Source organism: Eptesicus fuscus, chromosome 2, assembly GCF_027574615.1.
Source record: "Eptesicus fuscus isolate TK198812 chromosome 2, DD_ASM_mEF_20220401, whole genome shotgun sequence".
Classification (NCBI taxonomy): Eukaryota; Metazoa; Chordata; class Mammalia; order Chiroptera; family Vespertilionidae; genus Eptesicus; species Eptesicus fuscus.
Window position 1 is genome coordinate 17,089,693 of NC_072474.1, and position 12,930 is coordinate 17,102,622.

The window sequence follows — 12,930 nt, forward strand, 5'->3', positions numbered from 1 at the left end:
TTTCTTATCGCCCAGCCAGTGTTGCTCAGTGGTTAAGCATTGACCTATGAACTAGGAGGTCATGGTTCGATTCCACATCAAGGCATATGCCCAGGTTTGCAGGCTCGATCCCAGTAGCAGGCGTGCAGGAGTCAGACAATCGATGTTTCTCTCTCATGAATGTTTGTATCTCTCTTATTTCCCCTCTCTCTAAGAAATCAATAAAAACATATAAAATACTTTCTTATTGACAAAATACATTGGGGACTGTGCATTGTGTGCTAACATAGAGGCCATAAGTTTTAATATCGAATTTTTTCTGGCACTTTTATTAACACATACCACACATATTTGTCAGAAGAAAAACAGAAATTAATAAGAATTGAAAGCATTACATTTCATTTGAAATACACTTACCATCATATATTTAGGTAAAAGCTCCTGTCAAAATTTATTTCAGACTGTTAAGTTCTAAATACTTGAGAACTGACTAATAAATTATGAAATGGGATAGCTCTAGTAAATCTATTTTATCTTGGCTACCTATAGCAGTTCATCATCTGTAGAAAAACTGGACATGAAGTAATTCTTCAAGAAGTGGGCTATCCCTAGACAAAACAATTTCATGCTTACCACCAAAGCCCTCTCACATCCTGCATCAGTAGTTTTTATTTCCTCACTATTTTCCCTGAGCCTGAAACTCCTAGAAAAGGAGTGGTAAATATGTGGTAGGCGTATCCCTAGTTTCCCTGCTAACATATGGCTGCTAAAGTTAGCCAATAACAATTACCTTTCAGAATAAATCCACTCACTGCCTCAGAATCTTTATAACATATTGTTCCATAAACTGACAGGGGTGGCAATCACATTTTAGCTCAAGCTCTACTTATCATTAGAATGACAACTTAGCCAACCCTATTTAAACAGTATCTGTATTTTATTTTTATTTTTTTATTTTTTTTTAAATTTCTTTATTGATTAAGGTGTCACATATTTGTCCTCATCCCCCCATTCCCATCCCACCCCCCTCCCCACGCATGCCCCCACCCCACTGTTGTCCTTAACCATTGGTTAGGCTCATATGCATGCACACAAGTCCTTTGGATGATCTCTCCCCCCTACCCCCACCCTTCCCACCCTCCCTCTGAGGCCCGACAGTCCGATCGATGCCTCCTTGTTTCTGGGTCTGTTCTTGTTCATCAGTCTATGTTGTTCATCATTTCCCCTAGATGAGTGAGATCATGTGTTACTAGAAATATAAGAACCGAATGTGAGACGAGCAATAATAGTTATGCTGACAGGCAAATGAATCAGTCTGTAGTGAGTTTCTTTTTGGACCAACAGTTTTTTTTAGACCCAATTTCAATGTCCACCAGTTTCTTATGTGTACATGTCAGCACTGACTTTTCAGTTCTGGATGGTGGACAAATGGTGGTAATGCAGGTCCGACTCCCTCTGGTTTGGTCTCGCCTGGACCCAGGGGCGCGGCCTCACCTGGACTCAGGGGCGCGTGGCCTCACCCAGACCCAGGTGTGCGCGGCCTCACCCGGACCCAGGATCCAGCCTCACCTGGACCCAGGCTCCAGCCTCACCCGGACCCAGGGGCGTGTGGCCTCACCCGAACCCAGGGGCGTGCGGCCTCACCCGGGCCCGGGACCCAGCCTCACCTGGACCCAGGCTCCAGCCTCATCAGGACCCAGGGCCGCGTGACCTCTCCCGGACCCAGGGGCGCAGCCTCACCTGGACACGGGACCCAGCCTCTCCCGGACCCAGGGGTGCACGGCCTCACCCGGACCCGGGATCCATCTTCACCTGGACCTAGGGGTGTGCGGCCTCACCTGGGCCCGGGACCCAGCCTCACCCGGACCCAGGGGCGTGTGGCCTCGCCCGGACCCAGGGGCGCGCAGCCTCACCCGGACACGGGAGTCAGTCTCACCTTGACCCGGGTCCCAGCCTTGCCCGGACCCGGGACCCAGCGGGGCTTCGTCTTCTTAATGCCAATTCCTATCGGTCAATTCCCTCTCAGCAATTCCTTCGGCCATTTTCTCAAATCTCCGGGGCAGCTGCCGCGGAACTTGCTGGGTAGCGGGCTCGGCGAAGCTTCCGGTGGGCCCGGTGCGCGGCGGCGGGCTGGTCCGAGGTTGCTGCAGCAGCACTCGGGTCTGCAGCGGTGACTAGTCGCCAGGCGAGCGCACCTGGATCCGGGACCCAGCGGGGCCTCATCTTCCGGATCCCAACTCCCATCGGTCAATTCCTTCTCAGCAATTCCTCCGGCTATTTTCTCAAAGTTCCAGGCGGCTGCCGCGGAACTTGCTGGGCGGCGGGCTCGGCGAAGCTCCGGTGAGCCCAGTGCATGGCAGCGGGCTGGTCCGAGGTCGTTGCGACAGCGCTCGGGTCTGCAGCGGTGGCCGGTCGCCGGGTGTGCGCACCTGGCCGCTTCCGGGGCGCAGAGATTCTTGAATGACTCGGAGGTCAGCAAGCGCGGAGTCTCCCACCCCATGTCCCCCAGGGGCTCATCTGTCCATGCTCGGCAGCGAGCAGAGCCGTCCCCTCAGCCGGAGACCGCTGGGGGAACCGCGCCGAGCACGTTCCAGGCCGCCATTGTGTCGCCAGAGCCGTAGTTCTTAAAGTGTGATCTTTGGCTCACCGGCATCAGCATCATCCCGCGTCCCCCTCTCTTTTATTCTAGTTGTAGAGCATCCGCTCAGCCATCCCTCTATTGGTTCTGGATGGTGTCTGCTCTGTTTTCTGTTGTAGTTTCAAAATTGTTGTGGTAGGCAACAATCAGGCGTCTGCCCTATGCCGCCATCTTGGTCCTCCAGAAGATTCTTAAGTAACCTTATAAATGTGGTTCTGAACACTGTGTCATCCATTAGTTTACCTTCCTGCATCTCTTCTATTCGTGACCTGCTTCGGTGTCTCCACATTTTGGCTGCCTCCCTATGTTGATGGAGTGGCTTTGTGTGGTCAGTGACCTATAGGGGCCTGTAGCTCATCTTCCCCAATCTCCCTAGGTGGTCGCTCTTGGCACCCCCCTTTGTGGGCTGAGTGAAAAGTCTTGGTGTTGTTAAGCCTTGATTGCTGTTGATACACTGGGAGGATTTGACCTCCAGTCCAATTGGCTGTGAGGATCAGCTGTGTCTACGCCGGGAGACAGCCTTATTCAACTAGACTTGCAAAATTGTAAAAGCCTCTGTGCTCAGCTTGGATGGGGCGGAGTTTCAGGGTGGAGCCTATAGCCTTGGCTTCCTGTCAGCCTCGCCCTATGAGGTTCCTGGGTCTCAGTGTCCCTCTGTACTCCCTGCAAACACCTCTGAGAGAAAGGCGCCCTGGAGTTTCACCTGCTGCCAAACAGTCTAGTCTCTCCCCCAATGAATCTGGATTCTCAGATTCTCGCCCGGACTGGGTTTCAGTGTAGTCGGAACTGGGGCTCAGCGCAGTCCGGAGTTTTTGTCTCCTTCCCACTAGGGCAATTCAGTGGCACAGTCAACAGTCCATCCTCTGTGCGCATTCACGTGCGCGCCTCCGGAGGTCTGCCTTTCACCGCTCCCCTGAGTTTCCGCCTCACAGCCCAGATTCCCTCAGTATGAGCCTGGGTCCCCAGGGTCTCACCCGGAACTGGGGTTCAGTGCAGTCCAGAGCTTTTGTTTCCTTCCCACTAGGGCAATTCAGCTGCACAGGCAACAGTCCATTCTCTGCGCGCATTCACGTGCGTGCCTCCAGAGCTCTGCCTTTCGCCACTCCTCTGCGTTTCTGCCTTACAGCCCAGATTCCCCCAGTATGAGCCTGGCTTCCCAGGGTCTTGCCCAGATCTGGGGTTCAGTGCTGTCGGAGCTGGGGTTCAGCGCAATCTGGAGCTTTTATCTCCTTCCCGCTAGAGAATGCCGGCCAGGCACTCAGCCACCCTGTCCTCTCCGGCTCCGTCCACCCCGCACATGCGCGCGCCTGTGTCTCCGTCCATGTCTCCATACCTCAGGCTTTTACGGCTCCTCTGATTTCCCTTGTGGTTTTCTCTTTCCTTCTAGTTGTGGACGTTTCAGTCAGCCAGCTTTCCTGTGGTTCTGGATGATGTCCTTTTTGACTTTTAGTTGTATTTTTGAAATTGTTATGCCAGGCTGCAGGTTAAGTGTTTAACCTATGCCGCCATCTTGGTTTCTCCCCCAGTATCTGTATTTTAAATAGAAAACCCCTAAATGCTGGGAAGCTTTTAAGACCCAAATATGTGAAGCCCTAACACTTTAGGGATAAGGTATTGATGCTTGGAATAGGAAGGCCTAGTTCACACTTTCTTAATCTCACTCTGCCCTGCACCTGATTGTAATGCTGGGGCTGGCCCTCTTCAGATTTATTCTGTCTTAGAGAAGATCACTTGAAAGTTAATTCAGAAAGTCTGATTATACTCCTATAACTTTCAAGCTTAGCATTCCAGGCTTCAGGATATTTTTCATACATATGTTTAAATGTAATTTATATAAATAAAAAATTATACAAATAAAATCAGGCATCATGATCAAAACCAAACATTTCACTATAGTTAGTATAACTTTTATGTAGTTCTCATCTTCTTACCCCCTATAAGGAAAAATTTGTGGAATTAAAAGTTGTGATACTTTCCCCTTTGGTAACTCTTGGAATGGTCCAGATATCCCTTCAGTAATACAAGTAAGACATAACATTTAATCTCACATTAGCTAGTATGATATGATTCTTATTTGTAAATTAAATACTCCTCTGAAGTGCTTACTACATTAATCAGGCTTGATTTTAGAGTACATATATTGGTTTTATTATTGCTGTTGTTTTCCAAACTCTTGGACCCACTAAAAGATTTCTCTGGATCCAATGATACCATGTCCACAACCCATTAGTGGAATGACAGTCTTATCCATGCTAGCTAATCTTTTTATACAATGAATATATCAAATTAGAAATATGAATCCCCCAGATTCAAGAAATCATAGAATTTTAGTGCTTGAAATTTCTTATGAAGTTACCTCATCAAATCCATCATTTTAAAGAGAAAGAATAGTTAGCAGCAGAATATTTAGTCTCTCATCACCCAGGTCACTAACACTAGATATTGAATAAAAATATTTTGAATATAATAATAGGATATGAAGGAACATGAATTGTTAGTGGAAATATCAAATATCAATTGAAAGACCATATGATTCAGCAATTCCACATTTAGGTTATAGTCAAAGAACTGAAACCAGAGACTCAAGTAGATACTTGTATTCAGATGTTCATGGTAGCGTTATTTACAATAGCAGAAAGTGGAAATAACCCAAATATTCATCAATAGAGGATTGATAAACAAAATGTGCTAAATGCATACATTGGAATATTATTCAGCAACTAAAAGAAATCAAGTTCTAATACATGCTAAAACGTGGACAAACTGTTAAAACATTATACTAAGTGAAATAAGCCAAACACAGAAGGATAAATAGTGTTTAATTCCACTGATATGAGGTGCCCTGAAAAGACAAATTTGTAAAGACAAAGGGTAGAAGATAGGTTACCAGAGGCTAGGGGGAATGAGGAGCTATTTTAAAAGTACAGAGTTAGGTTTAAGATGATAAGAAAAACTTCTGAAAATGAATAGTGGTAATGGTTGCACATGATGTAAAAGTACCTACTGCTCCTTCCAGTGAATATTTTCTCTTTTTTATTTATTTTTAAATTTCTTTATTGATTAAGGTGTTACATACATGTCCTTATTCCCCCATTATCCTTCCCCTCTTATCCCCCCACTCATGCCCTCACCCCCCTGTTGTCAGAGTCCATTGGTTAGACGTATATGCATGCATACAAATCCTTTGGTTGATCTCTCCCCCGTACCCCCACCCTCCCTTACCTTCCCCCTGAGGTTTGACGGTCTGATCGATGTTTCCCTGTCTCTGGATCTATTTTTGTTCATCAGTTTATGTTGTTCATTATATTCCATAAATGAGTGAGGTCATGTGATATTTATCTTTCTCTGACTGGCTTATTTCACTTAGCATAATGCTCTCCAGTTCCATCCATGCTGTTGCAAATGGTAAGAACTCGTTCTTTTTTACTGCTGCGTAGTATTCTATTGTGTAGATTTTTCTCTTAAATTTTCACTTGAAAATAAATTGTACTAACACCTGACATTATTAAGCCATAAGAAACCACACTCTGTCTCCAGAATAGCTAACAGAAAAATGTTACTTGTCATAATATTTGGTGAAAATAATTTCAAAATATTTAATGTTCAGGATCTTTAAAATACTATTTTAAAATTGCTGTTGTTTTAGAAGAACTCACTGGGTTCAAAATCATTCACAGTTTATTGACAGATATAATCTTTAACCAAGGGCACAAGAACAAATATATGTAATTAGTTCCCTAATGTTTGTGTAGTGAAATTTAACTTGCCCTTTGTGGAATCATACCACAAGCCTCACCCCAAAATATAATGGAATCTAGTTTGTGTTGTTTAAAATGATACACTGTTAATATAATTTTTGATCAATGATTGTTGCTACTGAACAACTATAAACTTGATATTTTAGGTATAGGTAAACCTCATTTAAATATAGGCATTAATAACTAGACTTCCCTCAAGGAATCAGAACTAAAAGACATTTCTGTATCATCTTATGACTCTTAACATGATCACCTAATATTTCATTTTCACAACAGAGAATTGCCTATTACCATTATAGCATATTTGCATGCTGTCTAGATGTACAGGATCAGTGGCTAGGTTTGACATTGTCATCACTTTGTTTATTTTTGTTTTGTCAATATGATTATTTTTGTCAATTAATAGAAAAAAGTCTAATATTAAAAAAAGAGGCCTAGCCGAGGCCGGTTTGGCTCAGTGGATAGAGCGTCGGCCTGCGGACTCAAGGGTCCCGGGTTCGATTCCGGTCAAGGGCATGTACCTTGGTTGCGGGCACATCCCCAGTAGGGGGTTTGCAGGAGGCAGCTGATCGATGTTTCTCTCTCATCGATGTTTCTAACTCTCTATCCCTCTCTCTTCCTCTCTGTAAAAAATCAATAAAATATATTAAAAAAAAAAAGAGGCCTAAGTTTCCAAATGACCAATTCCTAATGAGCCCTAATGAGCCCTAAATCCAAGGGGTCCTGGATTGCAAGAGGGTGCAGGCCAGGCCAAGGGACCCCATAAGTGCACAATCGAAGCTAGAGAGGGATGCGGAAGGTTGGCCAGCTGGGGAGGGACCACGGGAGGGCTCCAGGGCAGGTCTGGCCTGTCTCGCTCAGTCCCAATCAGCCGAACCCCAGCAGCAAGTTAACCTACCAGCTGGAGCATTTGCCCCCTGGTGGTCAGTGCACGTCATAGCGAGTGGTTGAGCAGCTTTAGCATATCATTACCATGTTACACTTTGATTGGTTGAACGGATGACCAGATGACCGGACACTTAGCATATTAGGCTTTTATTATATAGGATGTTATGTTATATTATACTAGAGGCCCAGTGCATGAAGATTCATGCACTCGGGGGCATCCCTCAGCCCAACCACCCTCTCACAATCCGGGACCCCTCGGGTAGGGTCCCTAGGCCTGGCCTGAGATCAGGACCTATCGGGTCTTTCCTTCCCTGGTCTGCAGAAAGCTGGCCCCACCCCCGCCGCTGCCACTGCTTGCCATCTGTGCAGCATTGTCCCCCTCCCGTGCCACAGGTGGCCTCCCTATGCAGGCGACAGGCTGGGGTGCAATGGATTGGCTGGCCTGGGCCTCCCTCTTTCTTTGCTGGGGGGTGGGGATAGCCATGCAAGAGGCTGTCTGCCTACCTGATTGCCCCTAACCGCTGGCCTACTTGCCTGATCACCCCTAACCACTGGTCTGCCTACCTGATCACCCCTACCGCTGATCTGCCTACCTGTTCTCCCCTAACCACTTGCCTGCCTACCTGATCACCCCTAACCACTGGTCTGCCTACCTGATCACCCCTAACGCCTCTGCCTGCCTGATTGCCCCTAACCGTTTGCTTGGGGGCAGGTCCAGCACTAACTTCCAGTTGGTCAGCCTCTGGTTGTCGCAGGAGCGGACCGCCAGTTGCCTGCCATCCGTCGCAGGCTCTCCGCTTTTGCCCAAGGCCACACCCCAGTGTCGCCAATCAGCCACCCCGAGTCCCGCCTCCCCGCACCTCCTGGCCAATCGTGGGCATAACGAAGGTACGGTCATTTTGCATATTACTCTATTATTAGGTAGGATTATGTTATGTTATACTATAGTACACAGCTTCACATTCAATAGCAATATGGAAAAGCTGACATACAATCTTGACAGGGATTATATCGGTGTCAGTCAGTGAATATCTTTTTTTTTAAATTTAATTCTCACCCAAAGATATTATTTTATTGATTTGAGAGAGATGGAGGGAGCAAGAGAGAGAGAGAGAAAAACATCAATATGAGAGGGAAACATAGGTTAGTTGCCTCCCATATGTGCCCAGACAGTGGATCAACCCACAAATGGGTATGTGCCTTGACCTGGAATCAAACCCACAACCTTTTGTTGTATGGGATGACACTCAAACCAACTGAGCCACACTGGACAGGGCAGTGAAAACCTTTTAATAACTTAGTAATGAGCAACTATATTTAAGAAAGTTTATGTGAAGAGTTTGCAGTCATCCCATTTTTCTAGATCCAGGATGGCAAACAGATTTTAGGCATAGAACCTTTTTAGGGTTCTGCTGGATGAGAGGGGTTTGGAGACTGATTCTGGATGAGATGAGAAAGAGACCATGTATGTCTAAAATGGTCTTGTGGTGGTGGCATGTGTGCTGCATACTGGCCAGCTCTAATCTAGATATTCTACATGTATCCCTGCATTAACACTAAACAGTAAAGAACTGTGTATTGGGACCACTTTTGTGATACCCACACAGAAACTGCATTCAGCACAGCACTCATTAATGAGAAAAATCAATTCAAATGCAAAAAGAACTAAGTCTATACACTGTGTAAATGAATTACATTACACACAGAGATTTCAGAGCAGTTTATTAAATAAACCTTTCATTCTGCCTGCTCTGCCAGTGACAGGCTTTTTAAAAAACCAATTAATTTTACTAGGTAACAGTGGTTAGATATTTCCCAACTCCACTTGCCTGATGCTTTATTATGTGTACAATTTAGTACATATTTTGTTGCAAGAGAAAGATAAGCATTGCTTAAATTAAGAGCAAATTTCCTGTATTTTTTTTTTTTTGCTGACTTAAAGCCTAATATTAACTTGTGTTGTATGCTCATGTTAAAAATTATCCTATATAATAAAAGGCTAATATACAAATTGTCCCCTTGGGTGTTTGACCCACCGGGAGTTCAACCGCTTGCTATGACGTGTGCATACCACCAGGGGGTGGTGTGGAACGAAGGAAGGCCCTGGCTGGCAGCCTGCAGACATGGGAAGGAAGGCCCTGATCAGCCCTGATTGCTGGCCAGGCCAAGCGACCCTACCCATTAATAAATTTCGTGCACCAGGCCTCTAGTTTAAAATAACTATTTAAGGCTATAACATTAACATAATGGATACATCTTCCCTGAATCTCAACAGATATTGCTAGTGTTTCTTCTTTGTTAAATTGAAGCTTTGTAATGGATGACATTCACAAAAAGTTATTTTCTCTCTCTTTTTAAAAATATTTCTAATTAGAACAATTTAAACTTTCATTGATCTCTGAACCAATCTGTACAACTTTGCTAACACAAGGAGTCATTTGAATTCTGAAAAGGTGGAAACTTTAGATTTTGTTTTTCTTTCCAATGGCACAAATAAGTTTTTGAAAGCAAAAGAACCACAGACTCTGACACAACACTGGCTACATATAATTAAACTAGAGGCCCGGTGCACAAAATTCATGCATGGGTATGGTCCCTAGGCCTGTCCAGCAATCAAAGCGTGAGTGTCTGGCGTGGAAGGGCAGGTCTCAGCTGACCTCTGGGCCCTGGGCAGCACCTGGGTCCCCGTTGTCCCCCTCTGCCTGAGTCAGGGTGCCTGAGTCCCCACACAAAGATATGGTGAGCACAGCCGGATGCTGCAGGACAGGGCACAGCATGGGCCTCTGGGCCACCCAGCAGTGCTGCAAGGAAGCTGGGTGGGCGGGCAGCACGCTATCTCCCGGCAGTCCTCACAGACCGGCTCCTGCACGAATCCATGGGGAGCCTGACCAGTCCCTGTGGTCCTGGCAGCTGCAGCCCGGCTAACCCAGAAGAGGTCGTGCAGGTGCGGGGCAGGCTCTTTACGGGCACCCAGCACCTGACCACAGGAGCTTCCCCAGCACACAAGCCCTGGTGTCCTGGGGGAGGGTAGCAGAGGGAGTGAGAGCGAGCTCTGCAGACACCCCGCATTCTCACCACACCTCCGTCCCCATCACCCCAGCCCCCAAGTAGCCGGCGAGAGGTCGCAGCCCCCCACCTGGGTGCCACGGAAGGTTGGTCACTGCCACCCACCCCCAGTTCCTCCTCCCAGCCCGGGACCTGGTCCCGATCAGGTGATCAGGGCCTGCCAGCCACTGGTCACCATCTGCAGGGCAATAGGTGGGGCAATCGGGCCTCTGCTCTCACCTGCCCTGGCCTGACACTGCCCGCTCACCTTCTCCACCATCTTGTTAGGTCCTATAGGGGCCAGCAGTGTCTCCACTGCCGCCCACTGCCAGCAGTGTGTTGCAGACACCCGCCATGTTCCGTGCTGCCCCCTGGTGGTCAGCGCACATCATAGTGAGTGGTTGAACTTCCAGTCGAAGGGACAATTTGCATATTAGCCTTTTATTATATAGGATGAGTGGCCAACTGTAGGCAGCTCTCCAGAAAGCTGTGCCCTAAACACTTGAGCATCCATCCACCCCTGCCTAAGAAGCATACAAATGCTTATACTATTTTTGGATTTCTCAGAACAGAATCGAGGGACAGACTCTTTCAAAATCCATTTAAGTTCTTTGCAATATCACTATTACTCTGGGATATTAATGCAAGACCAAATATAAGGTCATGAATAAATTCATTCTCTAAAGTATAATGTGCTCAAAAAATAGCTGAGTCTATTTATCATCCTCAAATATGGTTGAAGGAAATAAAAATGAAATATAATAAACATCACAAAGCCTTTTAGATATGGAAAAATTAACAATATATTGGGTATTGCAGAGTAAATTCTTCAGGAAGCCAAAGAGACAATGTAAAAGAGAGTCCTTTAAGACAATGATGAAATCAAGCTCCAGGCTAAATAGCAGGAAACATTCTGTGGAAAAAAACATTAAAATCTCATATCTTTAATCCTTATTTCTCCTGAGAAGCTAAAAATATAGATGTCATACTTTAATCCTATCCTATTGTATAAAGATTTCTACTTAACGAGAAGCCACTGGGATTTGGGAAAACTTCATTTGCTGAAAAAAAAAAAGAGGTCACTTGATAATAGAAGGGAAGATCATAACCAGGGTACCTGGGTTTACCTTTGCTTTGCGAAAGTGGTAGACCACCAGCATGCTAACGAAGTCCAGCAGCATACACAGGGCTTGGAAGGAGATGATAGCAAGTCGCAGGTATTTATCCTCCTGGACAAAGCAGGGGCTGTCATCGGCACAGTAGGGGCAGCCCTCCCTGCAGGGTAGGCAGACATGGGCTTCTTCTGACACATCTTTTGCTCCTTCCGCAAAATGGTGATCCGGACCCCTTCCTGAAAGTTTCCAAATAAAACTACATTGTCATTTCATTTCTGAGGTAGGTGAGACTTAGTACAGGGTCAAAACACATCTTTACCTCTTCATTCATTTCCCTTTTTATTAAAGACCTTTTATCAACCTTTTTGCTAGAGAAGAGAGTTACTTTGACTTTAGACTCAAACAAAAGTTTTTTATCCCTTTGATTTTAAAAAAATTGTCATTCAAAGTAACTAAGGAAAATTAGCAAACACGGAAATAAAACTCCATGCAGAAAATAGTTTTCTAAATTTTTTATATCATTATCTACCAATCACCAACAGATACTCCCTATGGCACAAGTCATATTCCATAAATATTTGTTCAAGAACTAACCATAAGGCAGGATAAGAAAGTTGTGTCTTTCCTGCACCAAATTAATACACATAACACATCTAGATGGCACAAAATCCAAAGTGAGGCTTTGAATGCTCCTTAATTTAGAAGGACCCTCATCTACCAGGTTCATTAGGTCTAAATTGGATAAAATGGTACTTAATGGACAGTTATTCAGTGTGCAGTTGCATAATGATAGTATATCCTTTGCCCAGGGTATAATCCATACTACAGGCTACTGGGTAATTTCCCATTTTGCATGCCCATAGGGTATTTCTGCACGGTTAACTAACTGCTGCTGTTGATCCTCGCTTTAATGTTAGATCCTTCTGTTTCAGTTATCAAACTTAGCTCTGAAGCCCACAGGTAAAGATTCCCTTTACTTGTTGAGTATACCATTGAAAATGATCCAATGAACACCCAATACTAAAAAAAGAAAGTAAAAAAAGAAAACCATTTCCAATGCTGAACTCAACATGAAAGACATCAGTGAAGACATAACCAGTTTAGTATATCACACAACCACATAGTTTGATATAACACAACCTTGATTGATTAATGAATTTGGGAAAGAGGTTATTCTGATTAATAGCATTTTAATAACACAAACTTTAACACAAAGTCTTTATTACTTTCAACTCTTGTGAAAGGTTCAAAATTCTTAGAAAATGTGTTTGTCTGCTTTCCTTCCTTAATAGATATAATAGCAAAAACATAATTGAATACTCCTTTAATGATTCAGAATATATTGTTTGGAAAGAGCCATCATTTTGTGAAAAGTGTATGAATTTAAGTGTCCAGCAGATATGGTTCCCATCGCTAAAGAACTCCATGGCATTAGGTAACTCTCTTGACCACTTTGGGTCTTAGCTTACTAGTACTAATGTATGAAATGTGAATTGCTGTGGGTCTT

General features: G+C 44.9%; 1 protein-coding gene across 1 annotated transcript in view; it reads right to left on the reverse strand.

Annotated features, from left to right (window-relative positions):
• GPR158 (G protein-coupled receptor 158) overlaps positions 1 to 12,930 on the reverse strand; it is a 429,025-nt gene that overhangs the window by 144,651 nt on the left and 271,444 nt on the right. The window contains exon 4 of the mRNA XM_008148869.3: positions 11,436 to 11,659. Coding sequence (XP_008147091.2) covers positions 11,436 to 11,659 — 224 coding nt within the window. The remainder of the gene's footprint in view (positions 1 to 11,435; positions 11,660 to 12,930) is intronic.